This window comes from Petaurus breviceps, unplaced genomic scaffold (genome assembly GCF_028583685.1).
Source record: "Petaurus breviceps papuanus isolate PSGF00001 unplaced genomic scaffold, PetGlider_PUasm1.0 90721, whole genome shotgun sequence".
NCBI classification, from domain to species: Eukaryota; Metazoa; Chordata; class Mammalia; order Diprotodontia; family Petauridae; genus Petaurus; species Petaurus breviceps.
Window position 1 is genome coordinate 4,468,862 of NW_027187322.1, and position 25,643 is coordinate 4,494,504.

General features: G+C 51.5%; 1 protein-coding gene across 1 annotated transcript in view; it reads right to left on the reverse strand.

The window, feature by feature from the left end:
• Positions 1-24,361, reverse strand: part of CHKA (choline kinase alpha) — a 36,769-nt gene extending 12,408 nt beyond the window's left edge. Inside the window, exons 1-4 of the mRNA XM_069066522.1 lie at positions 23,994-24,361; positions 11,731-11,842; positions 2,851-2,904; positions 1,672-1,785 (exon numbers count right to left, since the gene is read on the reverse strand). Of these exons, the coding sequence (XP_068922623.1) occupies positions 1,672-1,785; positions 2,851-2,904; positions 11,731-11,842; positions 23,994-24,361 (648 nt within the window). The remainder of the gene's footprint in view (positions 1-1,671; positions 1,786-2,850; positions 2,905-11,730; positions 11,843-23,993) is intronic.
• Between the last annotated feature and the right edge of the window lie 1,282 nt (positions 24,362-25,643).

Here is a 25,643-nt window from a genome sequence, read left to right on the forward strand (position 1 = left end):
AGGCTCTGTGGGAATGGCCCAGCCCTTCTCTCCCCACACAGGACAGACCCCTGCTCAGTGGGCATTATCCCCGCACCACGTTACTATCTGCACACCTCAACATCCATAGGGCCCCCTCAGCAGTTTGAAAACAACTCTTTCATCTCCTTATCCTCAAATAGACTCTCTGGGACCTTCTGTGGGTCCAAACACGGGTGGTCCGGCTGACCATGATCCTCTGGGGCTGGTCTGGTCAGGACAGTCTGGCAGGGTCTCTAGCTCCAGATGAGATCACACAGCCTAAGATTCCAAGTAATTGTTCTGGCTGCCAATTCCCACTGTAGGCTTAATCACCATCAAAGGAAACTGCTTGTTTGTCACACTGTTTCCCCTCAAGAAGGAAGGAATGAAATAAGCACCAAGTGCCCTCCAGTGTGCCAAAGATCTCATGGGATCATCACAACCACCCTGGGAGGCAGGCACTACCATGACCCCCATTTTAAAGATGAGGAAACAGACACAACATCTAAGGCCAAGGCTAATTTGCAGCCAGGGCTCACAATTCCATGCAGAGAAACAGAACTATGAAAGTAGCTCCCCTCCCTCCTCAAAGGTCGTGACAAAATGCACAAGATCCCTGAAAAGGTGGGAGCCAAAGAGACCCAATCACCTTCTGGTTAAAAATCGGGCCTCTCAACCCCATTCAGCCACACAAAATCACGTGGTCATGCCAGCATCCCTGAATAGGACGTGGAGACGGGCAAGAGGGAGGAGCAGAATGTGATGTCCCACCTAACCCTAACCGTCACAACCACAAACAGCCCAAGGATGGACTAGATGCTGACCAACCAGGAGGAACCAGGTGCTAACGTCAATGGCAGTGAGACCCTCCCCCTAGGCAGCTCTGACAGAGGAAGGCCAGGGGCACACAAACTGTCCCCCAGAAGACATCACTGACACCAGAGGTCTCAAAAAAGGGACAGGCAGCACCTCGTGGAATAAAAGTCTGTGGGGGGAAGTTAGCTGAGAGATGGGGGAAGCTTCCTGAAAATCTGAAGCTATGAAACAATCGCCCTCCTTCAGAGACTCCTGGATGTCCTGGGATCTGCTGACTGACTTAGAAAGTTTCCCTCCAGCTATACCAGCTACAGATCTTCCTCTTGGAAGCCTGCGAGCTGAGCTCAGAGAGAAGCCATTTCTCCCATCCCCTGCGAGGTTCAGGAGCTCCAAGTCTGAGAGGCTGCTCAGAATGGGCCAATAGCTGGCAAAGTATCCCAGTGCAGGGAACCTTTCAAGATGGGAACAAGGTGGGCCCCTGGACCTCAAAGGCAACCTGCTCACTCTCACAGCTCCCCTCCTAGCTAAGCCAAAGAGAGGGCTCGAAGTTCTGCTAAGGGGAGTGTGGGATCTCACCAGTGCACAGGACCTCTCGTTCTGGGCTGCCTTTGCAGGACAGCTGGGGTTCAGAGGAAGATCCCACTGCCTGCTGCTACAGCTCAAGTCTATCTGACATTTTAAACTTATTTTAACGCCAGTAAAGAAAGAAGGGAACTAGGTGAGTGTTAATTCCTCCTGAGCAAAGCTACCTGGCCAGCAAATGCTTTTCTAATCTACCAACACAGACATTAAAACCGCCTTTGGAGATGAGATTGCTCCTACTGCAAAAGCCCCCATGGAAAAGGAAGGACTTACGGGGATGAACTGCTCCAGGCGGCCTTGGGGAAAGATTCCATACAGCTTTGGGCCGAGGGACCGCTCGGCAAGAATAGCGAACATGACACTTTCCAGCACCATGGCCTCAGCACCCTACACAGACACAAAGAGGAAAAAAAACAGTCATTCTCCCTGTTTTGGGAGCACTGAGCTTTTGTACCTACCAGTTCTAAGGGTAAGGAGCGAGGGTCACTTGTGGATCATGTACGTTTGACCCCCCCAGACTTCTTTGGATGGAGGCTGGCCTGAGCGCCAAGGCCTTGTGGGCTTCACGTGTCCGTGTCATCGGAAGGCCTACTTTCTCTCCACTCCTAGCCCCCCTCCCATCTAGTCCAACCCTGAGACCTCTGCCTGGGAGTCTCATCATAGTGGCCCCCCCTCTACCCAATACTGGTTCTTCTCTCAGGCCAGAAGGCGGTATTCAAAAGTAAAGCATGATGGGCTGGACCTGAGTGGACACCAGCCTTGACTGTGGACAGATGCCCACGGCCTCGGGGACTACAGAGAACAAGACTAATGACTCCTCCCCAACAGCCTGCTAATCCTGGAGGCTGGTCATCCCAGCTGATGTGGACACTGGGGTCTTTCCTCAAGCTGGCAGCCCACCTCTAGACCCTCCAGCTTGTCACACTGCCTTGCCCAGACCCGAACCTATCACTGTGGATGAGGGCAGACAAGGGTAGCACCTAGCAGGGCTCCTTGGTCCTGGAGACTTTTCCCCTCTCACCTCCCTCAGCTCTCTTGGCTGTCCCATCCTACAGCTGACTCAGATGATCATGCAAAATGCTTTCCACCCTACCCCTATTGGGTAAGGCTAATTTTTTCTGCACCCAGTTCAAGGTTTTAAATTCACCCCTTTGCTGCACCTCATGTTATACTCAGCCCAAGGCTCTGGTCTGTTCACGTGGCTGCTGAGCTGTGGACCTATTCCATCTTTTGGCCTCAACTCCATTTAGGAGCCTGGCTCCTCCCTCCCACCAGACTTAGGTCCAGTGTCTTCCACACGCAAATCTGACTCAAAGTCAGAGAGAGGTGGAGAGGCAGGGCTCTCCAGCTAGCCCCAGGGTAGAAGGGTGACAGCAGCAGAAACCTCAGGGCCCTTCTGAGGAGGGTTCAGCTTCTGGTCCACCCACCCCCACATCTCCCATGACTACTCACTTGGCACGCACCCTCGTTCTGGGCTTGTCCAGCTCCTTCTTTATTACAGGACCTCTATGAATGAGAAAAAGCAAACACTTCCAATGAGGTGGTGAAAGCGAATGTGGACTTTAACTTGCAGCCATCACAACTAGACAAAACCGAATCACAGAACTAGGAAAGCTAGCCTCTTTACAGCCAGATCTGACCAGCATCAGCCTAAACTATGCCACCAAAATCCAACAAAAATAAGCATCAGAACCTTACAATGGCTCCAGATTCTTTATGAGAAAAAAGACTGAGCCGCTAGTCCAAACGGCAGCTTCACCTTCCAGGGGCCGCCCTCGCTCCTACCAACAATTTCATTGCTAGAGGAAAGTAACTGGAATACTTCGGTCTTCCAGAAGGAATTTCGAAGGGGTTGAGGGTGAGGCATCAAAACCAGCTGTCAAGTCTACGCTTCCCTCCTCCCAAGACAACTGAGCTGGACAGGGTGAAGCTGAAATGTCCTGCTGAGGCAGGAGAGCCGGCCCAAGCAAGCTCTCCCCATGCACGGGCAGGAACACTTCTCGCTCAACTATCTGGTCCCTGACTTTCCAAAGCAGGTACCCAAGTAATGAAGACATCTCCTTTGTGCCCCATTACAAACCAGGTTGTGAGAATTTCAGTGAAATCTCCTAGGTAGGGGATCATTTTCTATCACTTTCCTCAATGAAATTATAAAATAAATTCTATGTCTACCAATAGGTTACTAAACAAGGGCTTCGTGAGAAGTTTTTTAAAATGCACCTCCACCCTCCCTGCCCCATCCAGCCCCCAGGCTCTGCCATCTTTAACAGGGGCACAGGGAAGAAGGAAGCCAACAAGGTAATTGTCATGGCAGCAGCCTTGACCTTCAGAGAGCGCTCCCCCAAATGCAGCCGGCTCTACGCTGCTGGAGAACAAAGAAGCCCATAAGGGAAGCCTCTTTTTTCTACACTGCAAAAGCGCCTCATGAGCAGCACACCTCCTGGGCCCACAGCTCTATCAAAGACACCTGCGCCAAGGCGGCCATGTGGCCAGTGGCAGCAGGAGACAGCCCGCCACAGGGTCGTCTTAGCGCGTGGCGTGGCGTGGCGCTGAGGGCATCCGCTCACCGCACCCAAGAAGCACAGAGGCAGAAAGGAGGCTCCTGGGGAAGAAGGCGGCCTCCAGGCCTGGCTGCACAGACTCACGCAGCACTCCCTTCCTGAGCATGGACAGCTGAATCAAAGGACAAGGGGGGCCGTCTCATGAGATTCCTACTCCCTTCAAGCAAAGGTGCTATAGGTCAAATCCCGTTACAAGGAAAGCCAAGACAACTCACAGTCTAGAAAAACCTATCTCTAGGCCTTGACCTCATCCTAAAGAAACCCTGCTCTGTGAACTCACTGTGCTACACTCTAGTTCTGTCCTTCCATAAAGCACTCACTCCTTTGGTGGGGGCAGCTTGGTGCAGTGGAGAGTGCTGGAGTTGGAGCCAGGAAGACCTGAGTTCAAATCCCACTTCAGACACTTACTAACAGGTGTGTTATTACCCTGGACAAGTCAAATAACCTCTCTCAGAATCAGTTTTCTCACCTTTAAAATGAGGATAAAAATGGCACCTACCTCACAGGGTTGTTGTGAGGGTCAAGTTAGAATGTGTGTAAAGCATTTTGCAAACCTTAAAGAAATATAAATGTTAGCTCCAATCTACTGCCTTAGAACTAGACTCCAAACATCCCATAAAGAAGAATCTCTCCCCTCCGGCTAGATCATGCTTTTAGAGGGTAAGCACTAAATCTTGCACAGCCATTAAAGCTTGCTGCTAGGCACCCCTAGAGGGGAGGGGAGGCAGGGAAGGTGCCAAGGAGCTGAAGGACTGCTCTGAATGCTTTAGAGGCTACTGACCCCAAACCTCTCCCTAAGGCTGTGGGGGTCAACCCAGATCTGCATCCTGCTAGATGCAGGCAACCTCCCCCTCCCCTGTCCCTCCCTTCTGGCCCACACCACCTCCCCCTCCAACCTCCCAGTGCTAATGAAACTACCTGAGAACAGCTAAACCAAAAGGCTACATGCCTGTCTGCTGGCAATGTGTTGTAACGGGATTTGATCTGCATACAAACTCTAAACAGAGCTACGGTCATTACCTCACTGCTATAACAAGAGCGGCATCTTCTCGGGGGTGACAGTTAAAAGGTTACTCTGCCAATGGAAGAAGCCCCTTTGCCTTACCTAATGGTGCTCCTGAAAGAAAGTCATTCCATCCAAGTTACAAATGGCTTCTTTTTCTCAAGGCCTGAAAGGCCACCATTTCTCTTTGTTAAGGCCATCATCCCTTTTTACAATTAGCTCCTTTACAAAGGAATCTGTATCCTCCCTTGTCTCCCTCCTCCTCCCCCTCCACCGAATGGGAGATGGTCTGAAAGAGCAGCAGCCCCACGAAGGCTCTGGTCTGTTTCCTCAGCACAGAAGATGAGGCTTCTCCAAAGCACGTCTGGGGGAAATGAAGGACAAGGAGCAGGAGCCAGATCCTGGGCTGGGCAAAGGCAGGAGGAAACCTCCTTTGGTGAGGGTGGAGAGACATCCTCAAGCTGGTCAATGCCACCAGCTGTCTTTTCCCACGAGAGCTGAAGAGCTGTTGAAATTCTACCCAAGGGACACAAATGGATTGTCAGGATGTGTAAATGTTTGACTGACAGGCCCTGGGTTTATTGCTAGGACTGTCCCAATTAGATCTTAGGTGCTCTGAGGTCAGAAAAAATGGTAATCTTATTTGTAAGGGAGCCCATTTGAGCATTTGTGGGGAAGCAGCTGTGGTGTGAAAAAAGCTTATCAATAAAAAATAGTGCATAACAGCTCAAGGGTGGCTAGAGGCGTTTTCCTCTGATATTCTATTCCTGCTCAGCTAAAGAGAAGAGGAGCTCAGAAGCTAGGGCCGGCCTTTCAGCACCTGCACGATCCACACCCAGATTCCTAGGGGACAGGATTACAGGAACTCAAAGGTCATCCAACTTTCTCATTTCACAGAAGAGGAAACAGAGTTGGGAAGGTTAAGGTCTGATTCCAGGATCAAACCAATTTGTAGTAGGGAAAATAATGTCTCTACTTAGCCTGGAGTATCCTTTTAAGTCAAGTAAGGCCAGCAGTGCTGAGTGATCCTCAGCCCTTGGGCCACCACCGAACGCTGGATCCTCCCAGAGACAGAGGACTCAGTTCTTTTGGTGATTATTAGCTATGCAGTGGGTTCCAAACTTGTAATGTCCCAGTAAACTTTAAAGTGCCTGAGGGAAAGTTTTCTTTTGTTAAAGTACCAGAGGAATGGGCACAAGGAGCAGTGACAGAGGAAAAACACTGGGCTAGTGATTTCCAACCTCATACGGGATGCCCCAGAACATCTCCAATTAAGAAATCTAATTTCAAATGCATTTAATCACATTGAAAATATCATGTCCTAAGAGTTGGAGGCGAGACTGATGTCAAATCCTGGGGGCTGGAGCCCCAGAGTCAGTCTCCAACTTGGATTTATACAGGCAGACATGTTCAAAGTGGTGTGGAAGAAGGAAGCCTCCAAACCTCCAACACTTCACTGGGACCCCGAGAAGCCAGGGGCCCCATTGGGGACCAGGAGATCAAGCATCATTCTTTACTGAGGAAACAGAACCCAGGTATGTGGCTGGCCTTGGCCCGAGGGCCAAGCAATCCCCTTGTGGACTGGCAGCTGCTGTCAAGTTCTGCAAACCCAGCCCAGACTTAGGCAGCTGGTGCTACTTACATAAGCATTACAACTTTCTTTTTAAAAAGCATTTCTTGAAACCAAGAACTAAAAGAAAGAAATTAGAGCTGTAGAGAATGCTCCCACTTCAGAGGTCTCATATACTATACCGTGAATCGTGTCTGTCACCTGGAAACCAGAGTGCTCTAGGCACGATCGCATGGGCAAGCCTGCAGCAGAGAACACATGCACATACAGCTAAAGTGGTACATTACCCTCCAAACCCCTTCACGCCCCCCAGCACAGCCACGTCCCCATCCAGGTGCTCAGCCAGGCACCAGGCGTCTGTGTTTGTATCATGCGACAAATCCCCAAACATTCAGGACCAGCAACACAAAGACACTTGGACTGTCGAGATCAGACAATGGAGCCGCCCCAAGGAGGCACCAAAGCAGGTATGGGAAGACCTTGGGCAGTGGTCTGGTCACCCTCTGGGCTCCGGGATCAGGACACTAAAGGCCACGTGCAGCACCAGGAAGTCTCATCTCTGGAGCAGAGTCAGTCTGGGCCAATGGCCGAAGCAGCTGCGGCCCGACTCTCACTCGAGCCCAGCGGCACTGTGTGGCTGCTTGGTTTGGTCTGGTTTTTTTAAGCAACTGAACAAAAGCAAATTAACTGAGTCAGTGATCCTATGGGCAATGGAAACAAACTGAATTCAAAGTTATCTCTAGTTTGTGGCAGCTCATGGTTATGGGTGTTTATCACACAAAGGAAACCAGGTTATGTGGACTCGAGGGAATTAACAAAACCAAATAATTTTCTGAAAAGTATTCTCCAGAACAAAAGTCTGTGAATAGGAATGCTGCCAGAGAGGCACGAGATCGGCCCCAAACCAAGGGGCTCTGGTTTCCCAAGGGAAGAAGATAATAGCAGTCCCTTTGCTTAAGAGGACACAATGCTTTACAGTGAATGGTTCACAGGCTACTACAAGCAAATATTTATATTCACTTAGAAAGGAGGGAGGAAGGGAAGGAGATTGGTTTCCTGGGAAACCAGCTAGAAAGGTACAAAGAAAAAAAATGTTGTCTCCCAAGTATCTTTTTAAAAAATTATTAAAGCATATCTGCCTTGGGCCTTGAACCTTTTAACTTCATTACAGTTAGTACTCAAACAAGCACTAATATTAGCATTCTACTGTTAAAAAAAAAAACCAACCCGAGCCAAACCCCCCATTGAGAGGCCCCTTGATGTGTATGGATAGACATTCATGCCAGGGGACTGCCCATAATGGCAAGGCCAAATCTTCCCATTCATGCACAAGAATTGGTTTAAACAGAGAATCAAAACTCTGCCCGAGGAAGTTTGTACAAAGTGTTCCTCTGAGGCTAACGTAACCAATTGACAGAGGCTCCATCGAATGAGCGTTACAGACTGACCATTTGTGTCTTCCAGAACTGGTGATGGATGGTTTGTAAGGCTGCCAATCTGGCTGCTCCTCTTCCTTCCCAAAGCAGAAAGGAGAGATTCAAGCTGCAGGCACAGGGAGTCAGGACTTTTACAGTCTTCTTTCAAGTGGTGCCCTTCCCGAAGCCCTCGGCATCTCTGAGTTAGAACACAAACTGCTCTGCTTTACGTGACAGGGTTGTGATCCGTCCAGCTCCCTCTCCCCAGTCGGTCTAGTTTGTTAAAATGGGGGCCTTCCTCCTGCCTTAACCCTCTTAAGATTTAGCAGGAGTAAATCTGAGGTAGTGGCACTTTTTTTTTTTTAAAGCAATCGGGGTTAAACAACTTGCTCAAGGTTACACGGCCAGTTATTTCTGGGTGGGTGCTGAGTGTCTGAGCCCGGATTTGATCCAGGTCATCCTGACACTGGAGCCGGTGCTCTTACTCGCTGAGCCACCTGGCCACCCCATGTAGTCACATTTCTGTGCAGATTTGTGCTGAGATCCCAGAATGTCTTTAATACATTTTCTAGGGATGTGATAAATGTTTAGCTTTTTAAAGCAAAACCAAATACAGAGCAGTGCATGAATGTCTCATGGATCTGGCTTGTGCTATGTTGGCTCTAGCCTGCCTTCTCCGCCCCCCAGTGTGCACATGCCACCTAAATGCTCACACAGACCCAGCCCCAAAGAATTCTCCAGAACAGTGAAGAAGGTTCCTTCAATTTCTCTTACGTAGAAACAGTTGCTGAAGAGACAGCTGTTTGGGCACAGAAACTGCACCCCCCTCAGGGCAATCTCACAGTTTTACCTGGGCTCTGCTACTTAAACCTTAGTGTCATTTCATTGCCACTATGGAAATAAAGGAGATTAGACATCTCAAAACACCCAGGAAACCCGCTTCTCAGCCCCCTCCCCACTCATATACACACTTTTCCATCACTGCTGGAGGCGCCTGGCCCAGGTCAGCATGTTCGCCCAAGGGACAAAGGGACAGCAAGCAGCACCGGAGTCAACCTACAGTGTCCGCAGCCCTGGGACACGCCTTGGGAGGGCAGCAAGGCCCATGGTGGCAGCTGACAAAAAGCTACGTTGGAGCAGAATCTGTTCTTTTCTGAAAAGCCATTCCAGGAAGGGAATTATTAACAACTCTGTAAAGCAAACCCTGTTTTCTCCTATTTCCATCACAGAAGTGGGCATGTGGGCCTGGTGAGGCAGGGTCAGGAGGGACGGGAAGAAAGCCCCTCTGCAGCATGCCAGCTGCATATGTCTCTTACTCTGGATTCCCATCCTGAGCCTGGCTGCCCTTCATGTTGTCTGAGGTTTGACTGCTGTGTTTAAGAGAGGCAGCCTGGGGGCTTCTAAGAGCAAACACCACTCTCATGCATCATGGGAAGCTCTCTTAAATTTAAGTTTTCAGGTCCCACAAAACACGTCAATGCCTTAAAAATCCAGATTTATAGGTTCAGAATGCTATCAAGTAAATCTACTTTAAAAACTTATTATCTATATTCTGTCTTCTTTTAAAGCAGTCGGGGTTAAGTGACTTGCTCAAGGTGACACGGCCAGGTGTTTCTGGGTGCGTGCTGAGTGTCTGAGCCCGGGTTTGATCCAGGTCATCCCGACACTGGGGCCGGTGCTCTTACTCGCTGAGCCACCTGGCCGCCCCTAAGCAATCGGGGTTAAGTGACTTGCTCAAGGTGACACGGCCAGTTATTTCTGGGTGGGTGCTGAGTGTCTGAGCCCGGATTTGATCCAGGTCATCCCGACACTGGAGCCGGAGCTCTTACTCGCTGAGCCACCTGGCCGCCCCTATTATACATATTCTTAACCTGGAAATAAAAGTCTTCTGTGTGGTGATCAATATGCCTCACAGTCCCAAGAAGAAGAGGCCAAGGGTCTGTCTCAGTGGCCACACAAAGCTTCTCCCTCCTCGATGTGTGTGATTCTAGGCAGACTGGCCTACCTCACCTAGGCCTGGAAACTCATCAATCCTATACTGGCTAAGGAAGAGACCAATCAGGTAGGTATTTTGTAGCCGAAGCATTTGGGAATATTTCATGGCCAGATTTGATAGCAGCTCTTTTTTACTTCAGCCTCTCCAAAAAATGTATTTTCCATTTTCAGTAGGGGGTATGGCCATCTCAATCAAAGCAGAAATGCTTAGTTTTGCTGCACTATGAGGTGTAAGGTGACCCTCCTCCCCTAACCCTGGACTGTGGCCCTTACCCATTCAAACATGAATTAAGTGTGAGTTATAACAGAATTCAAATTAAGCTGCATTTCAGAAGAGCCAGGCTCTGCATAATAAAGTCAGGACTACAATGCTTGGTTTGGGCCCCAAATGCCAAAGGCACAAGAAATAAATGGACTAAAACAGAACCCCAAAGTGCTGTAGAGCGTTGCTCCCTTCACATTTACTTGGGAAGCCTGAACCCTGTTCATTTAAAGGTGCCTTCAGTGCTCAAGCAGCCTGCTATGCCATACTGCTGGCCCTCCAAGACCACCCTGCCATCGGCCCAGGTGGGCGCTCTTGAGAGTTCATTCACTCATTCTTTCTTTGTTTCTAATGTGGCTTTTCAAGGGGCAGGAGTGAAGCTAACAGACCACAGCCCCAGCCACGCTCACAAGAGCCCACAGGAACCAAAGGCCTTGAGACTGCATTGTAAAACGCCACTGTTCAAGGGAGGTCCCCAAACTGGACACTGTTTCCAGCGTTTTCACACCTTGGTCACTTTCATGTCCTGATACAATAAAGGAAAAATTGCATAATGAAAGGGCCTATTCACACAGAAATATCTCCCTCCACTGATCGTAGGAAGCATTTCTCATTCTCAGGCAAAGATGCCAGGGCAGCAGCGTCCAGTACAGCTGCTCAGTAATGGGGGCCACGGCGCCAGAACACGGCAACTCTTCTCAGCACCCAGAAAGTCCATGGGCTGAACAGAGGGAGAGAGCGTCTTCCCAATCAGTCAGACCTAATTCATACACCCTTCCACAAGAAAGGCTTTGTGTCCAGTTATGGACAGGGACTACATATGACTAATAGAAATTGTAAGGAGAAACCTGCCAGGTATACAGGCTTTCCCTCTTTGAGTAAAATGCCAATTTCGGTAGTTCTGTGAATGGACCCTTCCAAAAGCAAGTCAATGTAATCATCAAGTAAGCTGATATACAAAGTCCATATTGACAAACATTTCTTTTTATGGTCTTTAAGATGTTAATTACATAGCTTAAATATTCTGGAAAACAAATATTTAGGATTTCACATTTGCGAGTTAAAAAAACACTGTAATGAAGGCAGTTCAGCAAACTGGGGCCTTTCAGACTCACTACAAATTAGCCTCGTTTTAGGCAATCTACAAACGGTGGCTTACAAATCTATGCCCAATTCAAGCCTCTGAGGGCAGATGGAGCCTGGGCCCTCTTAAAAGTTTTTTAATGGTAGGAATGCTTAAAAATTTGCCAACCATGTCAGGCACAAAAATCCTGCTCTGCAAGAGTCCCTTCCAGGGTGTGGAGGCTCTAAAGAGAACCTTCTGCTGGGTTTTAGGAAGCAGCACTTTAACTTATGCCTGGCCCACACCTGCAGCCCTCGTGGACAGTGGGGGTTTGGTGGGGGGTCCACATCACAACAGGAGCAGAATTAGAAAAGGCAGAGCAAGAAATACAGGCACCTTCTCAGCAGCCTCCAAACGCCTACGTCTCAGCAGCATCCTCCCCACTCCCCAAGAGTCCACTCACCATCTGCAGGATGGCGCCATAGAGGCGCAGGAGCACTTGCCGGGGCTCATCGGAGACAGGCTGGACAGAGTCAGGTAAAGAGCAGAGGAAAAGCATGTTGCTGAGGCCGCCTCTGTGGGAGAGGGAGGGTGACAGGGTCACTCAACCACTCTGGGACCGACCCCAGGAGCGGCCCAATGGTGCCAAGGGCCATGAACACACGACAGCATTTCAAAACTGTAAAGTGCCCTCACACTCCCATGGCCTTCCCCTCGAGAAGGGACACAAAAGCTTCTCTTCTGAAGACGTTCCAAGAACCCAGCCTCTTCCTCAGTCAGCACTCGCCTCCATCGCGTGTGCAGGCAGACTGTCTGACCAGTGCAAGTGCTGACTTGTGGGCGGCGCCCTGCCCGAGCCCTGGGCTGTCTGACAAGCGGGACAATGAATCAAGGGGCCCAAAGAAGGGAGGAAGCAAGTGCTTCCACAAAGGAGAACGTTAGACACGAGGCTCGGGCCCCCCTCAGAGCATCACGATGAAGACGAGCCTGGCCAAGCCAAGGTGTCTTCAGGCCTTCGGCTTCCTCATCCGTGCAGTGCACAGCGACTGACACCTGTGGCCCGCGGACCAACACACGGAGCTTTACCAACTTGAGAACACCACTGTAGTCAGTGACCCTGTCAGTGCTGTGACTGGTCCATGAGCAGTGGGAAGGCTACCAAGTTAATCCATCTTGGAGACACCCTCGATGCAGTACAAACAGGAGGGGAGACAATGCCACCAGGGGGCATGCTTATGACAGTAAAGCCTAAGAACCACCTGGGCCCAGACGAGGCTTTCCCCATCGGTGTCCCCGACACTCACAACTCTGCAACAGTGCTGTCAACTGGGGTATTTCTTCTATCCAAGAACCATTCACCCAAGCACATATCAGCTTGCCACTGCAATGCCAACAGTCCATTATACACGGGAGCTCAAAAAGGCAGAGAATGAAACTCTGAAAGACTTCAGATGACTCCAGAACCCTGTGCCCTAGCACAGGCTAAGAAACGCAAAAGGATCAAGACAGCATGACAGCATCCCCTTTGGGACGATTGGGTGTCTACGTGTGACAACATAAATCTGACTGATCAGCCCCCAGAAGTCAGAGTCAACTATACTTCCAGAGCAAGGATGCTCAGGACTAAGGACATTGCTGATCTCTCCATTAATCCCAAGGGTTCACACGCCAAAAGCAGATGCTCAAGGCTTTGCAAGGTCAGCATATTTCAATACCCCCAGTATTATGTACAGCCCAAGTCCTGGGGGCAGGACTAAGACTGGCCACAGGAGGGAAGACTGGTAAAAATCAAAGCGCAGCCTATTTCAGAGAGACCAATGTATTCAAAAGCAAACAGATAAAAAAGCCCCCAAATGACACGGGACACCTATGTCATGCAAGGAGAGGCGGCCAGAGCACTGGGTTTGGGGCCGGCCAGACTGCTTGTGTGGCCCTGGATATCCTGTTCTGGCCTCAGGTCCTTTACTCATAGAGATTCACACTTGAGGGCCTTGAAGGCCTGGACTCCGGGGCTGGAAGAGGGAGCCCAGAGACTTCCGGTATGCAGCTCTCCTGCCCCTGGAGCCGTCTGTTTTGCTCAGCAGCAGCAACCTTTTTTCCTCAAGTGTTCCCTTAGTTGAGCCCTGCTTTTCCTCTGCCCCCACAGAGGTCCAACCAAGCTGCAAAAAGGTTAAAAAGTGAGAAATCTGTAAACAGATAAACAGTTTAGAGCAAGCGCTGAATTCAAAGTCACCATCAGAGAGTGGTAAAGGGCCCACTTGTCCTGGACATCCTGGTTTCTCCTTATACACAGCAGGCTCCCCAGCCAGGGACAGGCCTGCACCAGGAGAACTGGTCTAGAAGGAGCAAGCAAGAGGATCCCTGGGGGGCAGACTGTCAGGTGGGCCACTCCCTCATCCCCCCTCCCACCAGAGCTATAGTCTTTCTGGGTCAAGCTCCCAGTCTTCCCTGTTGTCTTCAGCAAAAACCACCCAGGAACAACAAAGGCAGCCAAGACTCAGACATTCGGCCAGGATCCATCGGAATGCAGGGTCACTGAACAGCAGGTTTAGGTAGGGGACCACACTTTGCCACAACAGTTGAGTAATCAATACTCATCGGCCTATTTAATCTTATGAAGACCCAGAAGTACAAACCTAGAAAACAATGGCTACAAGATTTTTTGAATCAGTGTAACAAGAGAACAGAAATTTCCATCACATTGTACAGTTCACATTTTTCATGGTAAAGCAGACTAACTGTCCTTGGTGAGCCACCCTTCTTGCCAAGCAGCCTTCCAGTTCCAGGGACTGAAATGCTGATCACCCTGAGCCCGAGCTATAACTTAAGGGCAGTGTTTCCTGACAAAGCTGGGGAGGCCGTCCAATTTCCTTACATGTGAAGAAGGGGCCCAAAGAAGTGATTTCATACAACGGAAGTCTCCTGTCTCCCACTAAACCACTGTCTCTCATTAAGTGGTTTAGTTTTTTATCGAGAACACAGTGAAAAAAAGGGAGAAAGCAAAGCCTGGGGTTCCCTGCCCACTTTGCAGTGCTCAAATAACTGCAAACCCAGCCATAGAATCCATCACAGAGTCATGGGGGGAGGCAGGGGCCATGTGTGAAGGGAAAGCCAAACAAACAGGACAGTAAGGAAGGACCCCTCTGCTGGACTCCTGGGACCAGGAAGGAAACCATTAAGCTGCCCGCCCTGTATCCAAGCAGGGAAGAAGGTGGGTGGGTGAATGGGGAGGAACCACATTCCTGGGAAAGACCAAGCTCTTGGGGAAGGCAGATATGTTTTCACCTAAAAAATACAGTGGAAAAGAATCCATCTAAGAGTTTTTAGATATTTGTTCAAAGCCAGTCTGCCCTACGGGTACCACCTTATCCAAATTCTACTGTAGTGTCAGACATGACCCAAATGGGCTTCTGGTTGCCAAGCAACAAGACTGGCACCACATCCAAGGGAAGCTTTCGTCCCCCTTCCTGTCACACCGCTAAAAGTGCAGCTAAAAGCTTGAGCAAACAGATGAACTACTGTTCTCAACCGGATCACTGACTTCACAGTCTATCCTTGTATTCTTGAATGGGCAGGCAGGCCAGTTTGGCTTCAACCAAGAGTCCTGACAACCTGGCAACTGTCATCAGCTGTCCTATTTTCTGTATAAGCTTGAACACAGTGACTCCTTTGGAGCTGTTTCCCAATAGGCTTTAGCTACAGGAAGGAAGGGCCGCCGACCCCAAGGTTAGAACAGCCAGCTCCGAAAGACGCTCAAATGATGTGCCTGGGAATAGAGCAGGAGGGCACTGCAATGGACCAATCAGGCCTAGGATTTGGGCACTTCAGAACCACGCCATGATTTCACAGGTCAAAGCCCACAAGATACCCAAGTGCAACAGATTTCAAGTTTCAGAGAGTGAGCCTCCTAGGAAGCAGGAGTCTGAAGGGACAAGCAGTGGTCAATGGAAGCGGCAGCCTGCTCTTCTGGTCAACAAGAAGCATTTTACCACTCCCAAACCCAGCACTGAGTTTACCCACTGGGCTCCTAGTCAGCTCAAATTCCACATCACAGGAATATGGGAGTTGGCAGCCAAGGAAACCTGGGCCCTCTTAGCCAGAAGGAAAATCCCTATCACCCAACAAAAATGTGTGGGGCAAGTGGTCTACCAAATCCTAAAGGATCAAGTGAGTCTGGGAGGCTCTTATCAAGGTCTACTTTAGAAAGGCTCTTGTGAATAAATCTTCCCTTCTCTCTTAAAGAAACAAGTGAAAACAAAGTTAACACAGAAATTTGTAAATAGGCAAATTCCCCCCCAAATATTTTTTATACAAGTGAAAAAAGTGACTTGGCTCTGCCAGTTATCCAAAGCTCTGCAGGTGTCTAAGACTTGGAAATACTGTGTAAAATCCCCCAATGTCTACAGCACAAACCCCAAAACGAGAGTAAAAGAACTGACATGCTAACGCCAGCAGGAGAAAGGAGACTGTCGGCTGTCCTCGGCCTGAGCTCTCTGCTCTGGGGCTGCCCATCAGTGCCGCCGAGGAGGGCTTCAGTTACACAAGGGCAGTTAACACGTGCCACAGGACTGCCGGCAACTCCATCTGCAGAAATTCCCCTCATTTGCCCTAAATCAGCTGTGTGGCTCCAGACTGCAGGGCCACCGGGTCTTGGCCAAGATCATTTCTTCTCTCTCCTTCATTTCTCCTCTGCCACGAGCAGGTATCAGCTTCTAGATGCATCTGGCAGCCCATGAAAGGACGCCTCTCCTTCCCATCAGTGAACTGACCAACTACATGTGGTCACATGCAATCTTACCTGCTGCTCTCTGGTGTTCCCAGGTACCATCTTGCTTGTCACAGCAATTTACTCAGCATGACGGAGATGACCAGGTTGGAGCAGCAAAGATGAGGGCTGTCAGGGTAGGTCTTTCTGTGCAAATGAGGGCAGAGGGCAGCACAGGGACAGCAAGTGTTCCGAGCCAAGATGGGGAATCTACTCCAGTTACAGACATCAAGCACAGAACCACAGCTGGGAAGCCAAAAGACCTGGCCTGGTGGAGAGTGCAGGACACCTGAAGGCAGAAGCTGGACCCTTGTGACTCTAAATGCACAAGGCTAGGATCTGGGACTGCCTCATCAGACCCCACAATCACTCATCCAAGCTGCTCCAAAGCCCCTTTTCCCAGAAAGCCTGAGCCTCATTGTGGTTTCTGCTGTCAGAGCCTTCAGAAGATTCAGTGATAAAGAAGAAACTGTGAGAGCACCTGGGGGACAGCAGGCAATGTGCCAGCAGTCATGTGTGACTGGCCAGGGCCTTCCCTCAGAAAGGCAAGTGTGGATGAGTACAGCCAGGACCAGCGCTCGGCACAATGTCTGTCTACAAGGCACAGAGGAGACCCTCATTAAATGCTAGCTGACTGACTCAATTCCTCTGGTCCACTAAGCGCTCATTCATTACACACAAAATGTTCTAGAACCTGGAGGGGGTTAGAAGGAAGCACAAGACTTTCAGAGGTTCCCATATTTCTTTGGCCTACTGCCCCCTTAAAGAAATACTCAGCACCCCTCAGGGTTAGGTTAACTCTTGTTTTTAGTCAGCCCCCTCCCTCATTCCAGCACCCCCCAGGGAGCAGTATCACCCACTTTGGGAACCTATGCCTAGATGCTGTGGGGATGGGAAGCCTAGCCCAGGTGTCTGAATCCTGCCTTAGATTATTTCCCAGCTGCCTAAACCACCCTTCTCAGACTCAGGGGTGTCCACCTCCCTTACAGGGTGAGGAGGAGAATGCGTGTGTCAAGTGCTTTGTGATGGGCCAGGCTCCAGATCACCATCTCCAAGGTAAAACCTTCACACCAGCAGCACAGCTTAGGCCATCACCTAATGGAATGCAAGAGTCTCTCAACATTTCTCCCCATCCATGACCTCCTCTATCTCAGAAGGCAAATTATCCCAGGCCTATTTCCTCTTCACAAATTATGTTTACTGCCCTAGCTCATATTCTAACTATATATTCGTAAATATTCCAAAGTACCAACATTCACTTTGCTCATTTCTTCCTATTTTGAATGTAGGTATAGCACTTGTCCTTTTAAAATAACATCTAGTAGATCAAAAAAACAATTAGGGGCAGCCAGATGGCTCAGTGGATAGAGCATTGGGCCTGGAGTCAGGAAGAACAGAATGAAAATCTGGCCTCAAACACCCAGTACAAGCTGTATGACCCTGGGCAAGTCACTTAACATGTTTGCCAATGAAGAAGGAAATGGCAAACCACTCTAGTATCCTTGCCAAGGACATCAATGTTCCCTCAGTGTTGCCCAATGAAGGCAAAGGCTTCGGAAGAGAAGGGAGATTTGGGAAGGGCTAGCAAAGAAGTCGGTGTCTGAGAAAAGACTAGATTTGTGAGGATAACAACATGTTCTTAGCCAGGTAGCCAGGGATGGAGCACGCCTAACAGGGGCTGGTAAAAAGCAAGGAGTCTTACAAATCCCATCAGCAGTTTCACCCAACTCACAAAAGAGAAAGAGAGAGAGAACACTGCCCATGTGGGTCTAGAAACTGGACACCAAAGAGGTTTGCTCCAACCTCCACAATTCACAGGCGATGGAATTCAAGAGAGGAGCTGGTAATGAGATTCGTGGCCACAGCTGCTCTTGTAAAATGCACCAAGTCTGAACACCGCAGAAGAATCAAGAAACCCTGCCACATCAGGAACAGCTTTCTTCACAGCACTGTATGTCACGAGTCTTGGTAGAAATGCAACTGGCTCTGAATTGTATCTCATTCCAAAGGAAAAAGAGATGGTTAAAGATATCTGGATGTGCATAAATAAGGACATTCAGGAAAGAGACTGGGGGGAGTGTCAGAAGCAGGAACCCTACTGCCTCTGGAGTATACTACAGACCACCTAGGCAGAAGGAGAGAATAGCAAGGGTTCACAAAAGCATGACACAGTCACACAGGGGGACACTTCAATTTTGACAACGCCCACCAGAACACTCACTCTGCTGATCATTGTTTGGGCTTGCCTGAAAAGTGGAAGAACTGATGAAGGTGGCCTCAGAAGTCTTTGTGGACCTCAGGCTGCTGGGGTAGGAAGGGCCTAGAGGCCCCCAGATCTGAGGAGGGCAGATTTCCAAGAGCCTAGAGAAAGGTTCCAAGGACTTCAGTTAACTCCCTGCCCAGAAGGAATGAAATTCTGAGGCCATTCCATCCAATGAGGAGGAAGAGGAGGCACCCACCTACCAACTTCAGACTTTGAAAAGGAATGTTCAGAAGGAAGACATAAGAACCAGCATTTCTGCAGCAGCATTTGGCCTTGTTTTTGTCATGTCAGCAAGGCTCACCCCCAGGTGATTGGATTTTGGGGAAGGAACTTCTCTGGGCCTCAGTTTCCTCATCTGTAAAATGAACTAATCTCTAAGGTCCCTTCCAGATGACCTGAAGGTTTTCTCCATGTACAAAGTAAATTAGAAGAGCAGGCATGAAGTTGCAAACTTCCACGATATGCACCAAAGTATGATATTGAGGATGGCCTGTTACTTTCAAAGCTGTCCTGGCTGCCTCTCTTCTCTTTTGTGCATAAAACAGAGAACCTTCCAGAGTCCTTTCTGAGGATGTAAAGCTTATTTCATTTGGCTCCAGTGGGCAGGAAACGACAGAAAGGCAGCTGGAGACTTGCTTGCTGCAAGGTCTGCCTTTCTGACCACGAAGGCCATCCCCAAGTGGAAAAGGCTGCCTTGGGAAGCAATACCCCCCCCTCCCCGCAAGGTCTTCCAGCCAGGGCTACACAACGAAATGCCTCATGGGGATAGCCCAGCCAGCCAGACTCGGAAGTCTACATCTTGCTCTGCCCCCCAGAGAGGTCACAACTGAATTTTTCTGAAAAGATTAAAATGAAGATAGTCAAGTCCTTTTTTCACTGTCTCTCCATTATAAGTAACTGGATGATTAGTGAAATCTGCTTTTCTGGTTAATCAATCTGTAAGCTGCTTTCTCTGTGCTAGGCCCTGCAAACCAAAGATTTCACCAGAAATGCTCCTTTTGCCCTCTTTCGTTCATGACCGCAACTGGGATCAGCATCCTTCTAAATCTCAAATGTCACTAAAGAGATCCACAGATAGAAGGCACAAGATACTGGCCAGAATCCCTGCTGAGTGTCCATCCACCAGGCTCTCCTGCCAAGAGGCCAGGGGGAAAGTGGTTCCATGGAGGAGGGGTCCAGTGACTCCTGAGTAGTCCCTGCCAGTCATTTCTCTTCCCTGGACAGCCCACAATTCAGAACCAGAGCACCAGGGGGCAGCCAGGCAGCACTGGGCCTGGAGTCTGGAGGACCTAAGCTGCTTCCTCGAGCTCCTCAGGAGGCTGCCAACTTAGGAGTCTAGCTGCTTCTTCTCTTCTCTTGCCTGTCCCCCTATTCCCATTGTCCTTAGGAACAGCAGGCAGCCACTTCAAACTCCACAAGGTGCCAAATTTGCCTTCTCCAGAGCAGCAGTGGCTGCTGTAACAACTATCCACACAGCTCATTCTAAACAGAAGCATCAGGCCACTACTATTTAACAGCTAGGGAGCCCAGTGAATAGAGTCAGGAAGACCTGAGTGCAAGTCTAGCCTCAGAAACTAGCTGTGTGACCCTGGGCAAGTAAAATGAGCTACAGAAGGAAATGGCAGACTACTCCAGGATCTTTGCCGAAAAAACCTCAAATGGGATCGTGACGAGTCAGACCCAAAAACAACCAAAAAACAGCAGCAGCATGACCCACACTGATGAGAAGCTACAATACTGGGAGGGAAGTCTCAGCAGAACAAGCAATGCTGGCCCAGACCACCAGGGAATTTAGGTCAGACCAAGGGGGTCTTCCTAGATAAAGACACGGTCTGGATCTGAACTATCCATCGCCATCACCAAGCTCGGTCCACCGAAGTCTCAGTGTCCAGCCCAGCTGCTGCTCAGACGGGACAGGGATATGGGCACCATGATACGTAATCCCATTAGGAAGCATCAATTACATCAAATGATTGAGAAATCCTGGGGTCTGCAGGACATCTACCAAACAGCCCAACTCAATGCCCGTTCCCTTCACTAGCACCAGTGAATAAACCAACACAGACCTGCCATCTCTAAGTGAACACAAGCCATTAGGCATCTCTATCCTCAAGGAGATGAAACACAAAACACAGATAAAATAAAGTCAATAAAGAGGGAGAGAATGCTAACTACCACAACCCAGGAACCTCCAAAAACACAAAACAAAACCAACTCTCATTTATCCTGAATGACTTTCCAGACCTGAGGGCACAGGGGAAACCTCATTCTTCCTAATGTCTCTATCTGTCCTTTATTATCTCATCTTCTCCAACGAGGTCCAAGGTAAGATCCAAGGTAAGCCCCCACTAGACTATAAAACCTTGGAGGATAACCGTGGATTCCCAGGGCTTGGAGGGTAATGGGAGCTCCATCTTTTCTGAATTGGGATCAGATTGTAGACTGTTTCCTCATCATGAAGCACATAAGCGGTGTCACTTCAGTGACTATCATGGAACTGGCCTGTGGCTGGCAGCAGTCAAGTCTGGGCCTCCTCTGACTCTCTCACCAGCTTCTGACCTCATCATCCCATCAAAACGGCTCCTTCAGAGGGCATTAACCATCTCAGCCACCCTCATAGTCCTCGACTCTTCGGCCTCGGACACTGCTGGTATCCCTCTCCCTCTTGATTCCCTCTCCTCTCTAGGTTTTCAGGACCCTACCCCCCCACCCTACCCAGCAGCTGCTTTGCTGGATCCTCCTCCAGACCCCACCCTCTAACCACAGGTGTTCCTCAGGGGTCCATCCTGGCCCTCCTCTCTTCCATACTTTCACTTGGTGTTCTCATCAGCTCCCACAGATTTAAAGACCATCTCTAGTCTGAAATTCTCAAATCTACCTTTCTCCATTCTGTCTGCTGACCTCTAGTCTCCCGTGTCTAAACTACCTTTCAGACATCTTGTACCAGATTCCAGAAGACATCTTAAATTCCACACGTCCAAAACTGAACTCGTCCTCTTCCCCTCCTGGCCCCCCTCCACCTTACCCTGGACTCCTCACTGTCTCTCAGCCCTCAGATCCAATCTGTTGTCAAACTCCTTTCTGTCCTCTGACACTACTACCCTTCTGGTGCAGACCCCCATCACCTCATGCCTGGACTATCACAACAGCTGCTGGGGGTCTGCATGCCTCAATTCTCTCCCCACCCCAATCCATCCTCCATTCAGGCATCAAAGTGATTCTCCTAAAATTCAGACCGAACCATGTCACCCCTCCCCCCCATTCAAGAAATTCAATAGCCCCCTATGGCCTCCAGGATCAAATACAAAATGTTATTTGACATTCAAGGCCCTCCTATTTTTCCAGGCTTCCTATACCTCACTCCCTGACAAGTCCTCTTCCATCCAATGACTCAGGATCCAGACTGTTCCATGAATAAGACCCCCATTTCTCAGCTCTTTGTATTCTCTGTCTCCTAGCCCCCGTCCCCTCCAATTCTCCCTTCTCCACTTCCTCAGTTCAAGTCCTAGCTAAAATCCCTCCTCCTCCAGGAAGCCTTCCCAGTTAATGATTTTCTTTTTTTGGGGGGAGGGTGGTGGTTTTTTTTTTTTAAAGGTCAATTGGGGTCAAGTGACTTGCCCAAGGTCACATGGCTAGTTTTGTGCTACGTGTCTAAGGCCACACCTGAACTCGGGTCCTCCTGCCTAGGGCCGGCGCTCTGTTCACTGAGCAGTTAATGATCCTCTATCTGTCTTGCATACAGCTGGATCTGTACCCACATGCTTGTCAAGGCCCCCCTTCCAATGGGGAGCTCCCTGTCGGAAGGGTCTGTCCTGCGCTTCCTTCTGTGTCCTTAGCGCTCAGCACAGTCTCCACCGTGACAGGAGGATGGGGCACCCGCCGCATCCGTTCTCTGAGATGGAAAGGTACAAGGCAGGGCACTCAGACCATCACAGGTGCCGCCACACGGCCTCTAACAGGAGCAGAGGCCAGATGCAAGGCACCTGAAAGTACCTGAAACCATCCCCCAAGTCCCCAGGAGGGTCCCGGCAGGGACAGCCCCTGCCCCCACTTTCACATCCTTTAGGCCACTTGCCTATGCTCCTTTTCCTAATTAAAACCTCAGAGTAAGCCCCCTCTGGCAAAGCCCATCTCTGTGAATGGCGGTGGGAGGCTGGTGGGGCCTCTGCACACTGCTCACACAACCCCCAGCTTTCCCAGGGCTTTCTCCTCTGCACACTCTGCAAGATACCTGCCCGGGAGGTTCACTAACAGCAGAAGGAAGACCGTCCATCTGGTGGCAGTGAAACTCAGGACCGGCCGATACTTGGTGGAGGGCATTTTGCAGGCCTAAGCTTCCAGGGGCAGAAAGAGGAAGTGAAGGCCAGATGGTTCTGTGGGCTACGTTCTCGGCTCTGCTGTAAGGCACAGAAATTGAAACTGCCTAGATTTGGGCCTGGGCTTCACCCCCACCCCAGGATCACCCCCCTGACACCTGAAGAGGTTGATGGGCCCTGTAAACAGCTGCTTTCTCTGCTGGCTGTGTGTTAACGCCATCCCACGGCACCCTGCCCATCAGAGTGTGCACCTATGAGCTGGACAGGCATGTTCTCAAGCAAATGCAAAGGAAAACCATATGCAGCATAATTCAGAGAACCATTAACACACTAACCACCCTAAAGATTTTAAAGAAAAGCTACAGATTCTAAACCAAAACAGCCTATAACAAGGACATACCTTCTTTTTCCATGGATAAAGTTCCAAGGCAACAGCTTTCTGGATGTTTTATGACTGATACCTAAATGTGACTGTTATAAGATAATTCTTTTCCCTTTAAACACATCCTTTTTTCTTTAAAAAAGCTTACATTCTTAAGGGTTTTTAAAAAAGCAGTCTTGGGAGCCAATGCCTAATGACATCTCTTCAAATAAGAAAGAACTGAACTAAATTCATTGAGATTCCCAACACTCTGGACTGGGGGTTAGGTTTGAAGCTAGGATCACTCCCAGTAACCTGCATGACCTTGGGCTGGGTCCCTTCCCTACTGAGCCTCAATTTCCCTCTTTATAAAATTAAGGGACTGGATTCTATGATCTCCAAGGCATTTCCTGGCTCTCAAATCTAAGGGGGCTCAGACTGCTACCTTCAGGAATACCAAAGTTCTAGAAATCACAAGTGCGATGCTGTTATGCGTCTGGGAGTTTCCCAGAAGGGGGTAGGGAGGCAGGCCTGCCCTGAGGCAGTGGCCTTGGGAAATGAATTAGGTCACCTGATAAGGGAATGATCCTTCAGGGCCTTTTTGGGGCAATTCCAGGCTTGCCATACAATCCCAGCAATCTTCTTCATTCCTGCCATCCCCCCCCCCCAGGGGCTCCACAAGAATGCCAACCGGGAGAAGAAGGGTCTGCACCCCTCCTTCACTGCCACGACCGAGCGGGAGGGACAGCCTTGTCGGACCGGGACTCTAAGCCCTAAGCTGGCTCTCTCCATGCTCTAGGGGCCTCCTGGATGGGCGGGAGGGGGCGGGGTCCTCAGCAGACCAGGACCATGGGGGAGGGAATGCTCCCTCCTCCCGGGGGTTTCTCCTTCGTGGGGGATGCTGCCCCCCCCCCAGCCCCGGGGCTTCTGTTTCCCCGCCCCTGCTAAGCCCCAGCCGCGTCCCTCCCCCCCGCCTGGGGCCCCCCGTCTGAGCCTCAGTTCCCCCAGCCCGGGGCCCGACCTGACAACGCTGATGTGGAACTGGTCCTCGGGCAGCGCCCTCCAGGCTCCGGGCAGGAACTCCTTGCACCAGAGGTAGGCCTTGCGGCGGGTGCGGGGCTCGGGGGCCTCGTCCTCGGCCGCCTCCTCGGGCTCCTCCGGCTCCTCGTCCCGCTCGGGCGGCGGCGGGGGGCGGCACAGGCCTCCGCCGCCCTCGCCCCCGCCGCGCTCCTCGGCCTCCAGCACGGCCTCCGCGTCGCGCTGCTGCGCCGGCCCCCCGCCGGGCGTGGGGGCGCCCCCGCCCCCGCCGCCCCCGCCGCCCCCGCAGCTCAGCAGCAGCCCCAGGGGCGCCGGCTCGGCTTCGCCGCCGTTACAGAACTTGGTCTTCATGCCGCCGGGGCGGGCCGGGGGCTCGGGGCCGGGGGCGGCGCACAAAGGGGCCGCGGCGCAGCGCGGGGAGGCCGGCCGGCCTGCGGGCGGGGCGTGGGGGTGCCTGGGCCGCGGCCTCGGGCTCGGGCTCGGCGGCCGGGAGGGCCGGCAGGGGAGGCTGCGGGCGGCGGCGGCAGGAGCGGGAGCGGAGGCGGCGGCGCGGTCCGCGGCGGTCGGTGCGTCTGAGGCGGTCGCGGGCTCGGCGCTGCCTACACCTCCCGGCGCGCGGCACGAGGAGCCCCCGCCGCCCGCGGCGTCACAACCCGCCCACGCCCATTGGTGCCCGCGAGGCGGGCCCCGCCCCGGAGCCCACCTCGCAGCCAACGGCCGGCAGGCGCCCGGCCAGGAGGCGGGCAGAGCGCGGGCACCGCCCCCCCGGCGCCTCGGGCTCCGCATCCTAGCGGGGAAGGGGGGGGGAGGGGGCGGGGCCGGAGGGGGGGGGGGGAGAGGGGGGTGGGGGGGAAAACGGAGTGGGAGGGGCTGGGAGGGGAAGGGTTAGCGGAAGGGACGGCTGAGGCGAGGTGAGGAGAGGGAAGGGGGAGGGGAGGAGGAGAAAAGGCCTGGAGGGGAAACAGGTGAAAAGGAAGGCCGGAGGGCAAGAAGAAAAATGGAGAGAAGACCCCGCCCGTCGGGAAGGGGAGGGGGAAAACGGAGCAGACAAAGGAGGGAGATGGGGGGCTTCCCTCCCTGCCCCCCCCCAGTACGGCAGGAGGCGGAGAAGGGGCGCCCCAGCCTCCGAGGGTCGGGGGGGCCTTGATTGGACACTTCTGAGGGTCTTCGAAGCCCTAGCGACGTCAGCCAGAGTGGGGGAGTTGGCTGGGGGCGGGGCAGGATGCCCTTGGGGAGAGGGCTGCCTTTCCCCCCGCCCCCCCCACACCCGGGCGAGCTGGCTGGGGGGCGCGGACCCTGCCGCAGCCTCCTGTCCTCCCTGGCCAGACAGGCTCCTAAGTCCTTGAAGCAGGAGATGCCAGCTATGCTCATCTCAGGAGGTGCCGCTGTTCACTTCTCCAAGGTACTGACTCCCTTGCCAAAGGAACGGGCAGGCTCCAGGGGATGGCCACAGACCCATGGCCGGGGTCAGCGCTGAAGCCCAGGTGCCCAGGGAAGCCCACCCAGCCCTCCCCTGACAATGGCCTGGACGATCCAGGGCTCCTGGGGCTCAGGCCGAAGGTGATGTTTGCAGGACTCTCAGCCCTACCCAGCCTGTGTTCCCTCTTCTCTCCCTGGCTGTGTTAGAAAAGTC